The sequence below is a fragment of the Ammospiza nelsoni genome, chromosome 5 (assembly GCF_027579445.1).
Source record: "Ammospiza nelsoni isolate bAmmNel1 chromosome 5, bAmmNel1.pri, whole genome shotgun sequence".
Taxonomy (NCBI): Eukaryota; Metazoa; Chordata; class Aves; order Passeriformes; family Passerellidae; genus Ammospiza; species Ammospiza nelsoni.
The window spans coordinates 64,929,863-64,946,136 of record NC_080637.1 but is presented as its reverse complement, the minus strand read 5'-3'; the positions used below and the strand labels follow the sequence as shown (position 1 = coordinate 64,946,136).

Sequence of the window (16,274 nt, the reverse complement as noted above, 5' to 3'; positions counted from 1 at the left end):
TGAAATCTTAAGGCACTGCACACAGGGAGACATTACTGTAAATCTCCATATTCAAAGAAACAAGCTCAGTTGACTTCAATTTGCCAGTCATTGTCTCAGACTTTGATGTTGTTTCAGGTGTACTTGACTTGGCCTGTGCCAAACTGTGCTGAGGGATGTCCTGGCTCATGGATTAAAGATGGTTACTGTGATAAAGCCTGTAATAACTCAGCATGTGATTGGGATGGAGGTGATTGCATTGGTAAGACAGCAATGTTGAATTTAGGAAAAGCGAGCTGTTTGTTTTTCCTTACAGGAATAATTCTGTAATTTGTCTTTTTCATATAACTGCAGTATTTGCCTCCTTTAGTAATAAAAAAAAGTTGACTTACAGATTAGAACCTTATTTATTGCAAACTACAAATTTCTATGGAGAATGACAGGAAATAATAAGGCATAGGATAATCTTTCTTTAGGTATCAAATTTGACTAGCTGAATGGAGGAGTTTTGAAATTTTAATTATTATATATTAATATGCTAAATATATTAAGCATATTAATATATACGATTTATATATTAATTATTATAATTATATATAATTACACATCATATATAATAATATACAAAATACTTATAGTATTTTATATTAATATCCAATAATCACTATATTATAAATATTATATATAAAATTATATATAATATATATAATTTTTATATTGTTATATAATATTATTGTATAACATTATATATAATATATATTATATTATATATATATAATTGTTATATATATTATATATAATTGTTATATGTAATATTTATAATATAGTTATATATATTATATATAACAACCATATATAACAATATTTTATATAAATATTCTATAGATAAGATAAAGAATATTTATTTATATTATTTTTATTATATTAATAATTGATGTATTAATATAATAACTTATTTATTAATATACCAAGTATTATATACTTGGGCTCCTAATCCATATAATGGATTGTGAAGCTGCCCTATTAGTTCCTGGACCAAATTTTCAGGACTGCAGTGTAATAAAATGAAGTGGTACTCCCAAATTGAGGAAGTGATGCCTTTCTAGGAGACTGCAAAATCAAGACTGCAAGCACAAGGAGTAGTAAATCAGTTTTCTGCCTGCATTTTTGAAGTTAAGATATGTTGGCACTTGGGAAACAAGTGAAAAGGTTATCCTAAGCTTCTACTCCAAGTTTAAAATCTATAGTATGCACAAACTCTCAGAAGTCTAGTTAGGCTTTGCCCCTTTTTAATTCCATTGATGATTGTTTAGCCTTCAGTCTAGCTTTAACATGGTGGCTTTAGTGTGCCTTTCTTCAGTAATGTGAAATTCTTCCTCTGGTGGGTGTTTTGTTCCCTTTTCTCTAGGTAACAGTGGGGGTAATCGCTATGTTGCTGGTGGAGGAGCAGTTGGAGGTATTGGCAATGGCCCACCATGGCAGTTTGGAGCAGGAATCAGTGGTGTTTCATACTGTAACCAAGGCTGTGCCAATTCCTGGCTAGCAGACAAATTCTGTGACCAGGCCTGCAATGTCCTCTCTTGTGGATTTGATGCTGGTGACTGTGGCCAGGGTATGTAAAAAGCATTGCTGATGAGCTTCCTGTGGGGATTCTCTTGAAGTGCCTGACCTTTCCTGGTTCATCATTACTTTCAGACTGTACAATGTCTGTACAAGATGTCCTGTACAAGCATCTTTACCTAAGGACAGTTGAATTGATTAAGCCTGCAGCAGTTAAGAGGTTTCAAGAACCTTTCTAATGCTGACAGTGTGAGTTCAAGTCAGGCTCTGGGCTCTTGCCAAAGGCTGCTTTGAGTCACAAGTGAACTTGTCTGAAGTTCATTTGGATATGAAAGATTAGCAAGGAGTGAATAAAGTGATTTAAAGTGCTGTCTGGTGAATGCAGAAGAAGATTTTTCCTCTTTGGAAGAGCTCCCCTGTGTTTCAGCTGGGACAAATGTGTTTCTGGTGATTCTATTGCTAGCAATGAGGTTTTGTTCCTCTGGGAGATGACAGATAATCTGTGTTCTGATGTGAGAGGGAAAAGTTCCTTTCAACCTATCTGATTTTGAAAAATTCAAATCAAGATGCAGCACTGCAGCAGTGAACTCCAGCTGTTATAACATTACTCTCCTAAAATGTGGCAGAAATGTAATTGGGGCAAGTTGCTTATGACTGATACATAATTTTAAGTGAGGTGATAATAAGACACTTTATGCTCTTCAAGTAGAGATTGAAAGAGTGGTGAATTATCCTGGCTTTTAGAATTAGCATGGGAGTGTCTGGTAGCATTACATATCTGAGTATGTTCTAGTCATCCGTTACTGAAGATAAGTGAGCAAGAAGTTGGAAACTAGAATAAGTGTTCTTTCACAAAGCTGTCTCCCTGTTAATATAGTGACTGTAGCTGGATATATTACTGTTTTTAAAAAGAGTGAAAGATAAATGTTATGCTGAAAATTGACAGAAATTTGTTTTGTTTGTTTTTTTGGGTTTTGTTTTTTTTTTTTTCCAGATCACTTTGAGGAGATGTACAAGGTGATGCTTCAGCTTAATCAGACCTACTATGTTATTCCCAAAGGTGAATGTCTGCCCTACTTCAGCTTCAGTGAAATAGCCAAGAAAGGAGTTGAGGGTTCATACAGTGATAATCCAATTATCCGACATGCTTCAGTTGCTAACAAATGGAAAACTATCCACCTAATCATGCATGGTGGCATGAACACAACTGTGATCTATTTTAACCTTACATTCCTAAATAAAAATGATGAAGAGTTTAAAATGCAAATAGCTGTTGAAGTTGATACTAGGGAGGAACCAAAGCAAAACACAACTTCCATGCAAAAATCTGACTCCGATTTTAAAAGTGTAACTTCAGTACCAGAAGCTGAAATGATATTTGAGGATATTCCAGAAGAAAAACGCTTTCCAAGAGTCAGGAGACGTAAAAATGGCACAAAAGAGAGTGTACCTGAAGAGTTGATAATCCCATCAGTAAATGTGTCTTTTCTTCCTGAAGATGTCCAACTAGAACTGCAGAAACTGGACTTAAAACTCCTAAATGGTGATATAACTCAGAAAGGATATAACCTATCCAAAGCTGCTCTCATGAGACCTTTCCACTTTTTAAGCACAGCAAAGAGTATTGTAGGCCTAGAAAAAAAGGGCATGCATAATCATTCAGAAGATCAGAAGAACCAGAGCAGCTGGGAGAAACCTTATAAAGATGTAAATGATGACAAAATAAAAAGAGTGAAAGCAAAGGAAGAAGTTCCTTCGAGGCTTATGGGAGCAAAGGGGACTGTTGTGACAATGAGCACAAATAAACATATTTATAAAGTACAGCCTAAAGCCACATTTCCATCCCAGAGCATGGGGAAAAGAAATGAAACTAGAGAAAAAGTATTGAATGCGCTCATATTAAGGGAAACACAGAAATCAAAACATACTGGGAATTTGAATACTGGAGAAGACACACAGGGGATGGAAGGAATAAAAGAGCATGAGCAGGTGGATGCAAATATGAGGGAGGGGCCAGTGGGAAGAAAATTACAGTCTTATGCTGGAAGTTACCAAGGCTTTTTGCCATGGGAGAAAAAGAAGTATTTCCAGGACCTTCTTGATGTGAGTATCTTAATGTCATTCCTTACTGGAATAGTTGCATCTTTCTGCATTTATTGGAATATTGTTCATATGATTTATACATTTGAAATGTGCTTTGCTTTTGAGGCAAATGCTGGGATTTTTTTTTGAAAGGTACCTTTCACATAAAATGTGACTTGTTTATGATCTGGGCCTCTCTTAGCTAGGTGGTAAAACCCAAATAACTAATTTGTTCTCTTTCTACTACCTTTTCTTGGTCAAATTCATTTTTTGTTTGTTGTATGTTGTCACAGGGCTATTGCTCAGACACATAGCACTATAACAGGTAAATTTTGTTTTGATTGCATTTATGCAATTATGGATTCAGGTTTAAAAAATGCAGAGAATAGGTATAATGATAAATAATTAAATTCTAATAGTTAAATTGAAAGTCTGCAAAGAAACTGCTTATCTAGATTGTGTCAAGAAAATGTATAGGAAATTTCCTCTGCTTCCATCCCAAGTTTTTTGGCAGTTTTGAAAAGCTCTAGAAGACAAGATATTGCACTTCACTTGGTAGCAGCTGCTTCACCCTATTTCACATAGAAAAAGGCTGTGTTTTAAAAATACCCTCCATGTTTATCTGAGATTGAATTCTGCATGAAGAATCTTTATATTCATAGGATTTCAGTTTATCAAATATGGATGAATAATCTGCAAAAAAAGGCAGTATTACAAATAAATCTGATGACAAATAGGGCCCTAAGTGTGTGTGAGGTGTCAGAGCACAAATATTATGGGAAGCCTTTTATAGAGTAGTTTACCTCAAAGTATGAAAGCTTTAAGGGAAACTTTCTTTTATTGCATTTTAAAGGAAGATCTAAGAACTATGAAGAAAAACATTAAAAAATTCTCTTACCAGTTTCAGGTATTGAAAAGTTGGCAGCTGGCTAAAATATCATTTTTTCTGTGTCTAGCGTTTTCTGACTTTTTCAGTAATGTAACCTAGATTTATGTCTGTCCTGCTCTTTAGGAAGAAGAGTCATTACTCAAACAAATGTCATACTTTACTGAAGGTAAACATTTTGGAAGGCAGCTGAAAGATACATTTGCTGATTCCCTTCGATATGTCAATAAGCTGTTAAACAGCAAGTTTGGATTTACATCTCGCAAAGTCCCTGCTCATATGCCTCACATGATTGACCGTACTGTTATGCAAGAGCTCCAGGATATGTGAGTGTGCTTTTGCTTGGAAAAACGTCAAACTGTGGGAAATTCCACCTTTCTGTTGCTTTGCTGTAGCCATTTCCAGTGTGCTAATGGCTACTGATAAAAATTATATTTTGGAAAAGGAAAAAAGAAATTTATTACAGCATGATAGTTGGGATACAATGAGATTTTGCAATTCTGGATAAGACTTTATTTTTAGGTAAGGAATGTTTTCTTCAAGAAATTAGAGTGCTAAATGAGTTTTCATTCTAATCTAGGTTTCCTGAGGAGTTTGACAAGACATCATTTCACAAAGTGCGTCACTCTGAAGATATGCAGTTTGCTTTTTCATATTTCTACTATCTTATGAGTGCAGTTCAGCCACTGAACATTTCTCAGATCTTTGATGAGGTTGATACAGACCAGTCAGGCATCTTGTCTGACCGAGAGATTCGCACACTGGCCACGAGGATCCATGAACTGCCATTAAGTTTGCAGGTACTCTTTCCTTGCTGATTAACTTTTAGAACAACTTCAAGTCTTATCCTTGCTTGTAGCATCAGTAACATTTGGCAATTTTAAAATATTACCTGGAAAATATAGCATTGTGTTCTAATTATCATTGTTTGGTTGTTTTTTCTGTGGAGCTTTTGATTCCAGGAGAGTAAAGTATGCAGCTTCAGAAAAATGGCTCACTGCTGTCTAAGTTCAAGAAAACAGTGTGAGTTTGTAAAAAAAAAAAAGTTCACTGCCAATAGTTGGATCTTGCTGTGCTTACTGTAGTTTCTGCACATAGTAAAAGATAATTCTTGCCCTGAGCAACTTGTGGTCTAAAGAAAGAACTGAGAAAAAGGATAGCAAGGAAGTCTTACTAGTAAATAGTGTGGATAATGTACAAAGACTCATGCTTCTGTTCTTCTAGCAACCTCATAAACAGAGACACTGTTTTTGCAGGACTTGCATTCTTAAATATACCAGTAGAGAGAAAAGTGTGCTGTTTTTTCTTTACAGAGAGGAAATGATTCAAACCAATGAAACAATTTGTTTGTGACACAGGGCTCAAAATCGTTGGCATAGTTGGAATACAGCTCTGCTTTAGTGCATTCCTGGCCTGTACCTTAATCAGAAAATCTTCCTGTCCTTGCAGTTAACTTTTCTGTTTGCTTGCCTGATTTGGGATTTAATGTGCCAGTGTTGATTTTGGAACTCTGTACTGTCCTGAAATTATTAGTAAAGGTGTGCTCTTAATTTTAAATGAAAATGACATTAAGTCATACCCTATCTGGTCTCAATTAAACTCTGTACTGAGCATTTGCTTTACTTTATAGGGAGTCCCACTGACTTAGCAGTTACTGAAATGGGATCTGCTGAATATTAAGTCTTCTGTGGACAGTAGCATGGAAACATAGCTAACATGAAATACATTTGTGCACCCTGCATTTTTAGAACTATGTCACTGAGAGAATCATTAGGATTTTAAATTATTTTTCCCCTCTTTTTTTCTGTTAGGATTTGACAGGTCTAGAACAAATGCTAATAAATTGCTCTAAGGCTCTCCCTGCCAACATCACTCAGATCCATGTTATTCCTCCAACTCAGGAAGCATATTATGATCCAAACCTGGTAAGAAACATTGATCTTAAAAGGTGCTTATTTTCTTTCTTGAGTGTGTATTTACTTTACTTTAAAAACTGGTTTGATTTCTAGAAGGAAAGTATTTACAGAAATTAACTGCTTAGTATGTACATGAAGTATTACAAAATGAAAATTTTACAGGATGCTTCCTAACTTACTAACCCTTAATTTTCTTTAAAAGCAGAGAAAAGCTGAGATTTAGGATGTTATTATAATTGGGATTTAAAGTCATCCTTGTTAAGAAAATTTGCTGTTGCAAATGAAAAAGACAGTAAGCCCAACACCTCTCTGACTAGAACTTCCTTTAATAGGTTTTTATCTGAATTATAACCCATTCAAAAAACACCCTAAAATCCCAAAATCTCTGTTGTATTTTACGGAGAATGATGTTGCAATGTTTTTGCTAAAAAATAATTTGTAAAATAGGAAACTGTGATGTTACACACCATTATTGTTTTGTTTTTTCCCCTCCACAGTTGATAAAAAAGCTATAACTTTTGATTCCAGGAGAGTAAAGTATGCAGGCCCCTCTAGCTGTAATACAAGCTTTCTTACAAAGTACACCTTTATAACACTGTGTAATCTTCAGTAACCCATAATCTAAACAGTGTTTTCTTCCAGCCTCCAGTGACCAAAAACCTAGTGACTAATTGCAAACCTGTGACTGACAAGATTCGTAAGGCTTACAAGGACAAAAACAAATACAGGTATGTTGTGGCAGTTCTGTGAAAAGGATGCTTTGTGTTGTAAAGCCATAGGAGGAGGGATGCATACACACATAACCCAGGACTGCATGTGTGTGCTAACAAGGCTTAGCTCAACCTATTTTAGCAGTGGAACTAAAGAAACATACTGTTGTTAACTTAAGTATGTTTCATTGTGTAGAGTGATGTGGGTTTTTTCATATTTTGCTTAGTGGACTAAATACTTCCATGTTACTTTGTGTCATCTTGGGTCATTTCCTCATTTGTGCTGTACAACAGTAAGCCAGAGTATGTTTGGGTGGCTAGAGAGTGAATGCAGTTCATGTGGCATATCAAGACGGAAGCAGCCTTCCTGTACCTAGAAGTTGTAAATCTACTTCATCCTTCCTTCTACTGAAGCTTAAAAAAAAAAAAATAAAAGAAAGAAGCATTTTAGTTTTAACTACCTTCTACATTTCCTGTGGGATGGGGGAGTGACACTGGTGTGTGCTTTGTAAGTGGAGGAGGGTCTCAGGTGAGACTTGAAGCCTTCAGGATACTTTCTTACATTAAGATAAGTGAATTGAAAAATATAAGTGTGGTATCTACCACTAGTAAGATTGTTTACCTGGAATCAATTATATGCTTTGTCTTAGAATTCAGATCTATGATTGATAGGTAACCACCTATCTAATAAATCTACACAGAAGTGGTTCTATGCAAGAGCATTAGCTGAAAAATTTAAATGTATCAATAGAAAGCAAATGGCAAATTTTAATGAAGGTTGGCCAGTCAGGTCAGAAATGTTGCTCAATAGTATGAAATACAAGATTGATATTTACTGAACCAGACTTTAGGCTGTTTTATTAATGTATAAATATTATTTCAACAATAAGGTTTGAAATCATGGGAGAAGAGGAAATTGCCTTCAAAATGATTCGCACAAATGTCTCTCACGTAGTTGGTCAGCTGGATGACATACGGAAAAATCCCAGGTATGCTGTTTTGTGATTTGTGTGAAGTTGTGAGATGGTTTTAATTTTCTGATTTGACTCTTTTAACTTTTTTTTTTGGTATTTAAAATATAATTTATTAACATATATTTCTAAACTGTGTGTTACAGGGTAAGACAAATTTGAACCAAAAGTATTTAAGTATTTCTGATTTTTTCTTTCTGACTGAAGCTGACTCATCTCTCTCTTATGCCAGGGGCTATCTCAATAATTTATTACATTTTTATTTACCTAAAATCTTTGAAAACTTAGAAACTTCAGCTATTTTTAAAGCTTTCCTTTTTGCCGTTCTAGAGGGCATACCATTTATATTTCAGGCAATTTTATTTTAAAGGAAGAACTTTTTGACCTGCTTTATGCAGGTATTTTACACTAGGAATTAGCTGTGGGTTTTTTTGGTACTAAATCAGTTTTGCATATTGATTGTGCTTTCAAGCTCTTTTACTACATGGAAAGAATCTTGCTTCTGTCTTCAGAAAACCAGTTTTCTGCCAGTTTAATGAGTTTGGCTGCAAGAAGAGGTGTGACAAGTGGCAAAAGGCAGAGCAAGGAGGAAAGTAGAACCAGGTACCTTGGGCCAGGCAAAGTGAAGCCTCTTTGGGTCACAGAAAACTGTTGGGTAATCTCAGCTGCCTGTAAAGCTATAGCATAATTTGCATTTGTGGATAAAGAGTAGATTCCTACTTTTCTCTCAACATTTTTGCAGGGTTATTTACTCAGAAAGGGAAATGCTAGTCTTGAGGCATTTTACAGCTGAAGGAAGTTTGTATCTATTGCTATTCTTTCAAAGAGTGCCTTCTGGCTACATAACTCCTGCGTTCTAGTAGCCACAATGATCCATTTTAAAAGAACAGCAGGCAGTGCTCTAGCTCATCCTGCTGCTTTCTTTTCTGTCTGTATTTCTTTGTCCGCTGTCTACAAGTTGGTTTTTTTAAAGTTAGGGGTGATTTCAAGTCTTGTGAGGCTCGGAGAGGCCTGAGCAACATAAGTTTCTCACCTTCACAAAGTGTTCACAAAGTGAGAAGGATTTGATTACCTGGGCTCTATTCCTGTGAAGAACAGTGCAGTACTGTAGCCTTACCTTGTTAACAAAGGAGAGCTGGCACAGTTATGTAGGCATGCCATTTCCTTCTCTTTGCCATGTTTTACTTGCAACAAACCACTAATTATAACCCGTCTCTAAAAGCAGGTTTTTAGTGCTTGTCTTGGAATGAACTAAAAGTGTCATTCACTTACTGATCTCCCAGGAATGTTTGGTTTATACCCTTAAGGCAAAGTGAACATTAATTGTCTGGGCATTAATTCTGCAATATCCGAAGAAATATCATGTTTGGTTTCTTTTGGATGAATTTAAACAGTCTTTCCATTAGCAATGGGCTAATATCTTCATCAGTCCTGTACTTTGCTGTGTGTAGCTATCTCAGTCTGTAAGCAGTATCTCTTTTCCATGAAGCTAAACAGGAATATACACTCTAGAAATACAGCTACTGCATTCCCAGGGCTAATGAGCTGCCAGTCCAAGGGACAAGGTCAGGGATAGTCCAGAGTTAACTCCCAAAATGCTTAGAGTGTAGCCATGATTGCCATAACCAGCTGCTTTGCACAGTATTATTTGATACAGGAGATACAGCCTGCTTGTTTTTGGAGAGCCATATTTTATCTTCTCAGATGTAGCAATTTGAATGCCTGGTTGTGCCCTGCATGTAATTGTCTAGAGCAAGGTGACCAATTATGCCAGATGCAGTACCTTGCCATTCAGTGCTAATTCCTTGTGTAGGCTCATAGACAAGCTCCAGAGCTCTGCTTATTTCCAGATTCCTGTACAAGTCTGAGCTTTGCTCTTTGGGGGAGAACACAGCTGACCAGAACTGCTTATTTACAAAGGTTAGCAGTGACAAGGCACATGTCATCAGATTTGATTTCTGCCTCCGGGGAAAATGTAGGAGTCTTGTATCTCACAATATAAATAAAGCACACAGCCTTGCCCAAATGTGGGAAGGGGGATTTTTGTTGTCAAGCACCAGGTCAGGGTGGCCAAGAGTACATAGCAGGCCAGCACACTAGCTGCTGCTTTAGTTTCAATTATATAAATTGTCTGTGATTCAACAGATCAATTTATAGAATGTTCTCAGTAAACTAAAGCCTAGGCACCAAGCTTTGCCCTCTCTTATACAATCTAATATAGTTATGTTGATTTTGTCTAAAGAATTCAGCATGCACACTAAAATATTAATAATTTACTATGTTTTCCTCCTACAGTGGAGCTCACTTTGTTATTTAAGAGACTTTACTCATGATAATTTAAAAGTATAAAAACCCTTACCCAGAGATTAATGCTGTGTTCAATGGACTCTAGGATGGTGCACACTCTAGTGCCCATTAGATGGCAGCATTACATAATTAGAATGTGGCCTGTACTGGATTCTTCTGAGGTTTTGACTTGCTGTCAATCCCAGTCCTTTTAGAATTAAAATGAAAATAATTTAAAATAATGCAACAATAAAAAATATGTCTGTTGGGTTTTAAAATGATATGGCGTCAATTTTGTTTTAAACGATTATTTTATTGGTTTGGCAATGCCTTTCCCATGTTATCAAGGAAATATTCTAATAAAGGTCATCTTGTTTCCTAGAAAATTCGTTTGCCTAAATGACAATATTGATCACAATCATAAGGATGCACAAACAGTGAAAGCAGTGCTTAGAGATTTTTATGAGTCCATGTTTCCCATCCCTTCCCAATTTGAACTGCCAAGAGAATATCGGAATCGTTTCCTTCACATGCATGAACTCCAAGAATGGTATGTACCACAAGTTCTTTTGAAGTTATTCTAGTGCAGTAATATATAATTACCTAAGATACTCCTAACAAGCTGGTTTTCCCCCAGTATTGTCATGAAAGATTTAACAGTGAAAATAGCAGGGTGAGATTTGAATGGACTAAAATATGAGATCTGCAAGATTTGGGTTTTTCCAGTGCTTAAATAGTCATCAATATTTTCTAGGTTCCTAACCTACTGCAAACAAAAGTTGTTGGTTTGTTCCTTTTGTGTGTGTTTTTTTTTAAATAAACCAGGAATTCTAGCTTTCTTTAAATGTAAAAAAACCCCAAACCATTACTATATTTCTGACTAAGTGATTTTTTTCAATCTGTCACATAGCAATAACCATCTGGATAAAAATCAGAAAATATATGTGTGTGTCTCATTTTTATATAATATGTGAAATTTTTGTGTGTGTTATCTCTTGCCATTTTATAAATAACAACTGAAGAAATTGGAGTAGTTGACTTGAGAAGACAAGCAAAACATTGACAAAACAAGCAAAACATTGGCAGATACAGTGACAAAAATGACACAAGACTAACATAAGTAAACCTGTTGCTGATCAGCAAATCATGAGAAATAGCTGTTAATAAGAAAATAGAAAGCATTAGAGGAACTCTAGAAGGAATCAGAAGGATTGTAGGTGTGCTGTAGTGCTACCAGCCCAGCTATATTAGTGGCAGAGGGAGCAGGGGCCAAACCCATTTAGCTTTAGAAATTCTGCTGGAGGAGGAAACAAAGTGTTGGCTCCCTTTTAGAGACCCTCCATCAAGTCTTCTTGTAGCTTCAAAAAGATTGTTTATTTTGTCTTGTTTGTAGCCAAAGATGATTCTACCAGGATGTGTTAAGGCAGGTTAAAAAGCTGGTGGAAATCAAAGTATTTTCAGAATCACAGGACAGCATAGGTTGGCACGGATCTCAAAAGATCATCTGGTCCATCATTTCATAGGAAAAGGTACTTAGATTATTTCCTGCCAGCTCTCAAGTGTCCTGGCTACAGGTGTATAACTGTAGCACGTAAGGGAATTATAGTTTGGTCAAAAAGGATATAGTGTGACTGCAAAACCACAGTTGCCACAAGTAGATGGCACTTGGGGATGTAGTTTAGGCCTGGACTTGGCAGTGTTAGCTTAACAGTTGGACTCAAATCTTTGAGGTCTTTTCTCACCTAAAAGATCCCATGATCTAGAACCATGAGCAGTCTTATCTTGGAAGCTTGCAGTGGTGCAGACTCTACCCTGTCTCTGGGGAGACTGCTCCAGAAATGATTGTTTTGACTGTAAAAAAGATTTCCTCATATCAAGATGAAACGCAGTCCAACTCATAGCTCTTGCCCCTTGTCCTCTCTGTGGCTCTTTGTGAAGAGAGAGCCTACATCCTCTTTTTAGTCATCCTTTAAGAAATGGAAAAAAACTGTCTTTGCATGCTTTGTGGAAACTCTATAAATATTTGCATTTATGATATATGAAGCTGTTTTTCTGTTTCCTTCTTTCTTTCTGCAGGAGGGCATATAGAGACAAGCTCAAATTCTGGACCCACTGTGTTTTAATAACACTTATTGTATTTACAGTCATCTCATTTTTTGCTGAACAGGTAAAGTTAATGTCTTCTTATCAAATATGTTTAACGCTTAACAGATTGTAGAATCTTCAGAATAACATTGGATGGATTTTTTAAATCGGTTTTGAAAAGTAGATAGGATTTTTCTTTCATTCAAGTAAAGATGTTACATGACTCATTAATAGGTTGCTTTAATTTTTAAGTCACCATGTTGAGATTCCTTGAAAAGAGAATCATATGGGAAAAGGAGAGTGGCACCTTCTCAGGTGCCTTATGACAGTAAAGTCCATTACCAGTGTGCTAAATTTGGGTGCTCAAATTTAGTAATTGTTTTTGAAATTCTTGGTCTGTTAACATGGATATTGGTAGAAGTGTATAGTAAGTTAAGAGGAAGAAAAATTAGTCCAGAAGGGGATCTTAAGTTTCTTAAAGGCCTTATCAGAATCTCTTCCCTAAGTAATTGATTGCAAAGGCTCCTACTGAATTCAAAAGGTTTTGAATCTGACTAAAGGGGAAAAAAACCCTTGACTTCTGCAAGCTTAAAATGGCTTTCTTGAACGTGATTAGTCCTGCTAAACTCAGAGGGAGTCAATGGAACAAATCATATGGGTAATTCTTTGCAGGTTGGGGCCTTAAGTAACACTTTCCGTGGTCTGATGAAGAGGGTGTAATTCTTGAAAGGTTGGCTTTTGATTATTATTTTTTTCCCACCTGTAACTTTTGCATGACTCTTTCCCTTGATTTTCAGCCTTTTTTATAGATTAGAAAACTCCATTAGTAACTTGGTTTTGGAAGGGGATACTCAACTCAGTGGTACAGTTAGGAATCTAAATACCATTTTAAGATGCCAGCTTTGTGCTGATCTTCTAAAAATAGAATGTAGTCTGGTGTTAATTTAAATACACTAATTACCTTTTAAAATAATCAGAATAAAGGCATGGTGTATTTTTTTCACTTTCTGCTTGTATTCTGATTATTGAGAAGTCTAGTGGAAATGTGCACATGTAATAGATGAATTGGAGTAAAAAATGCCTTTCTGGTATAATCAGAAAAAAAAGTACAGTAGTGAGGGTTTACCATGGGTGGTACAGATTTGATAGTGTCTAGGATGAAAACCTGACCAGCTGTGGACCTTTAACCCAGCATAAAATACAATAAAATACTGTATTTTTTTCTCTCCTCAGCTAATTGCACTTAAACGAAAGATTTTTCCCAGGAGAAGGATCCAAAAAGAAGTTGGTCATGAACGAATCAAAGTGTAGAAGAGCTTTATTTTGGAGATCAGTCTACCTCAAGCTGTGATTAAGCATTTTAAATGTCTCTCTCATAAGTGTCTTTTCTGGTTTGCTGTTTAACTGTATTGATATGAAGAAAAAGAATCATGCACCTACATTCGAATCTCTGCAGTACTCTTCATGATATAAAAGCTGCTGGAGCTGTGACAATGCAAAATAACAACAACAAATAATTGCAGGACACCTGTACATAGGCAGTTTTCAACAGATCTTACTTTGCAACTCTTAGTTCATGGCCATGTTATCCTTTTTTATAAAAAGGGTTACCTAAACAAATGTAACTGCATTTATTGCAGTGGATGTTGCCAACTAGATAAAATGTTGGAAGGAAAAGTTGTTTGGGATCAGCTTAAGAAGTCCTTGATCTTGCATTCCAAAGCATTTTGCAAATTTCTGTCATTGCTGCTTTTTCTAGCCTTCTGGGGAAAATTGAGAATTATGTAACTTGTCATTTAAATTTAGAATACATTTATAGATGTTGACATTCTTTAAAGCACAGTGACAATTCATCTCCCTATTTGTAGTGTATGATTGGGATTTGAAAGAAAGGTATGCTACTAAAAAATTACACAGTAATAACATCTAATGGTTTATTTGAAAGATGTTTTATATCTGGTGTATTATAGTCCAAAGAATACACAAAGAAATTGTGTTATTTCTTGGTTTGATTACAAAGAGAGGTTGTAATCAAAGGAAAATGATCAAGGTAAAATATTTTACAAGCATTGTAAGTCAAAAAGCAAAAGTGCCTCTATATGAATGGGTAAAAAACTTTCAAATTAGAAATGTATGGGGAGCAGTGTTTCACTTCATAAACAATATTTGTACTGACATACGAAGCTGTGGTGTTTTTAAATTTCACGGGGTTTGGCCCTGTATTTTGCTGAGATATCAGAGTAGTGTGGTTTATGTGGGAAAGGGTACTGAATCTTTTCAAGCAGAAATTTTTGGTGGTGTGTCTTCACTTAATTGTATTAGCAGTATTCAAAAACCATTAAGTTTTTGTAATCGGATGATGTACAAAATGTATGTGCATATGTACTGTAAAATACTTGGCTTGCTTTGAAATTAACTAAAACGTGATGAACCTTTTGTCTGCCGTTTCTGTTTCAAAGTCAACCAAAGCTCGCAAGTTTTGGCAAATTAGCCAGGAATCTGTATGAATCTTTGCGTCAATTTTTTTTTTTATTTTTTCCGTTAAGAACCTTGCAGCTTTATTGATTTAATAGCAATTTGAAGCACGGCTCCGTTTTCAACGCGGGATGAAGCTGTTGAGGAGCGTGAGGCTCCGCGGGCGCTGCCCGGCCCCGCTCCTGAGGGCGGCAGCGCCGAGTCCCGGCCGCGCCCGTTCCCGCCCTTTCCCGGCCGCGGCGGGCGCTGAGGCGGCGGCGGAGCCCCGGGAGCGCCGTGAGGGCAGCCCGGGACCCCGGGGCTTTGGGACGGGCGGGCCTCCCTTTGGGACCGGCAGAGCTCCCTCTGCTGCTAAGGGAGGTGCGAGCAGCGCTGTCCCTGCTGCCTGTGCGTCCTCTCGGGCTGCAGCTGACGGCCTCAGTCTCCCTCACTGCTTTGAGGTGGGTCACCACGGTGGAGAGCCACACACAAGCACCCGTTTGTTTAAAATCTTTTTGGGGCAGGGTGGAAAAAAAAAGAGGTGAGTTTGTCTAAAAATCATTGTTAAAATATACAGCTGTGGATTAAGATACTCAGATCGGCTAAAACAGGTACCTACATGGGATGGGCGGGCGCTGCTTAGGCTTGTGAGGTGGCGGGATTGTTTTACACCTGGCTGAGGGGGACTGAGAAGTTTTGCTTTGTAAACTGATTTTTAATACAGTCAAACTGATTTTTAATACAAAGAAAAGTGTTTGTATGCCAGATAAAATAGATGCAGTTTAAAGTGCCTCAGCAGCACAGGGACAGGCACAGCTAGACATTATGGCCCAGCACTGTCGTCCTTTACATCATGTCCTCAGCAGTCAGTAGTCGAAAATCAGATTAAGTCTTGGCAATTTTCTCACATTTGAGAATAATTCTAATGCAAAGGCTTTTGATTTTCCAGTCTTTTCCAATAAAGAGGCCTGTTTTTCAAGACACTTGTAAAATCTAAAATTCTACATACTACATAGAGAAGCATCAACCTCAGAAAAAGCTCGGTATTAAAATGTACTCTTTCCTTAGCATAGTGTGGCCATGTTTGTACAGATGCATGGAATTTCGAATTAAAAATCATTTCCACAGCTATTGAAGAATAACTAAAAATTAAAAAACCAACAAAAACCGAAATAGGAAACTGAGGTGTGTGAGAGAGTTGATAAATCTACTAAAGTAGATTAAATAGATTGAATTTACTAAAGTTAATAAATGAATAACTTTCTAAGAGGTAGTCTATGTGTAAAATAGCTATAAAGAAAGATAAATTGGAACTTGGAAGTTGCTCAGGACTTTAAAAAATGGC

At 36.5% G+C, this 16,274-nt stretch overlaps 1 protein-coding gene across 2 annotated transcripts in view; it reads left to right on the top strand.

Moving 5' to 3' along the window:
* Positions 1-14,911, top strand: part of GNPTAB (N-acetylglucosamine-1-phosphate transferase subunits alpha and beta) — a 40,334-nt gene extending 25,423 nt beyond the window's left edge. The window contains exons 11-22 of one of the 2 annotated variants that reach the window (XM_059472319.1): positions 118-241; positions 1,388-1,591; positions 2,534-3,642; positions 4,634-4,833; positions 5,088-5,307; positions 6,319-6,432; positions 7,066-7,151; positions 8,024-8,122; positions 10,773-10,940; positions 12,467-12,557; positions 13,148-13,205; positions 13,709-14,911. In XM_059472319.1, coding sequence (XP_059328302.1) covers positions 118-241; positions 1,388-1,591; positions 2,534-3,642; positions 4,634-4,833; positions 5,088-5,307; positions 6,319-6,432; positions 7,066-7,151; positions 8,024-8,122; positions 10,773-10,940; positions 12,467-12,557; positions 13,148-13,195 — 2,463 coding nt within the window. In that variant the 3' untranslated portion in view covers positions 13,196-13,205; positions 13,709-14,911. The remainder of the gene's footprint in view (positions 1-117; positions 242-1,387; positions 1,592-2,533; positions 3,643-4,633; positions 4,834-5,087; positions 5,308-6,318; positions 6,433-7,065; positions 7,152-8,023; positions 8,123-10,772; positions 10,941-12,466; positions 12,558-13,147; positions 13,206-13,708) is intronic. The other variant, XM_059472318.1, reaches the window with a different exon arrangement.
* Positions 14,912-16,274: the final 1,363 nt, after the last annotated feature.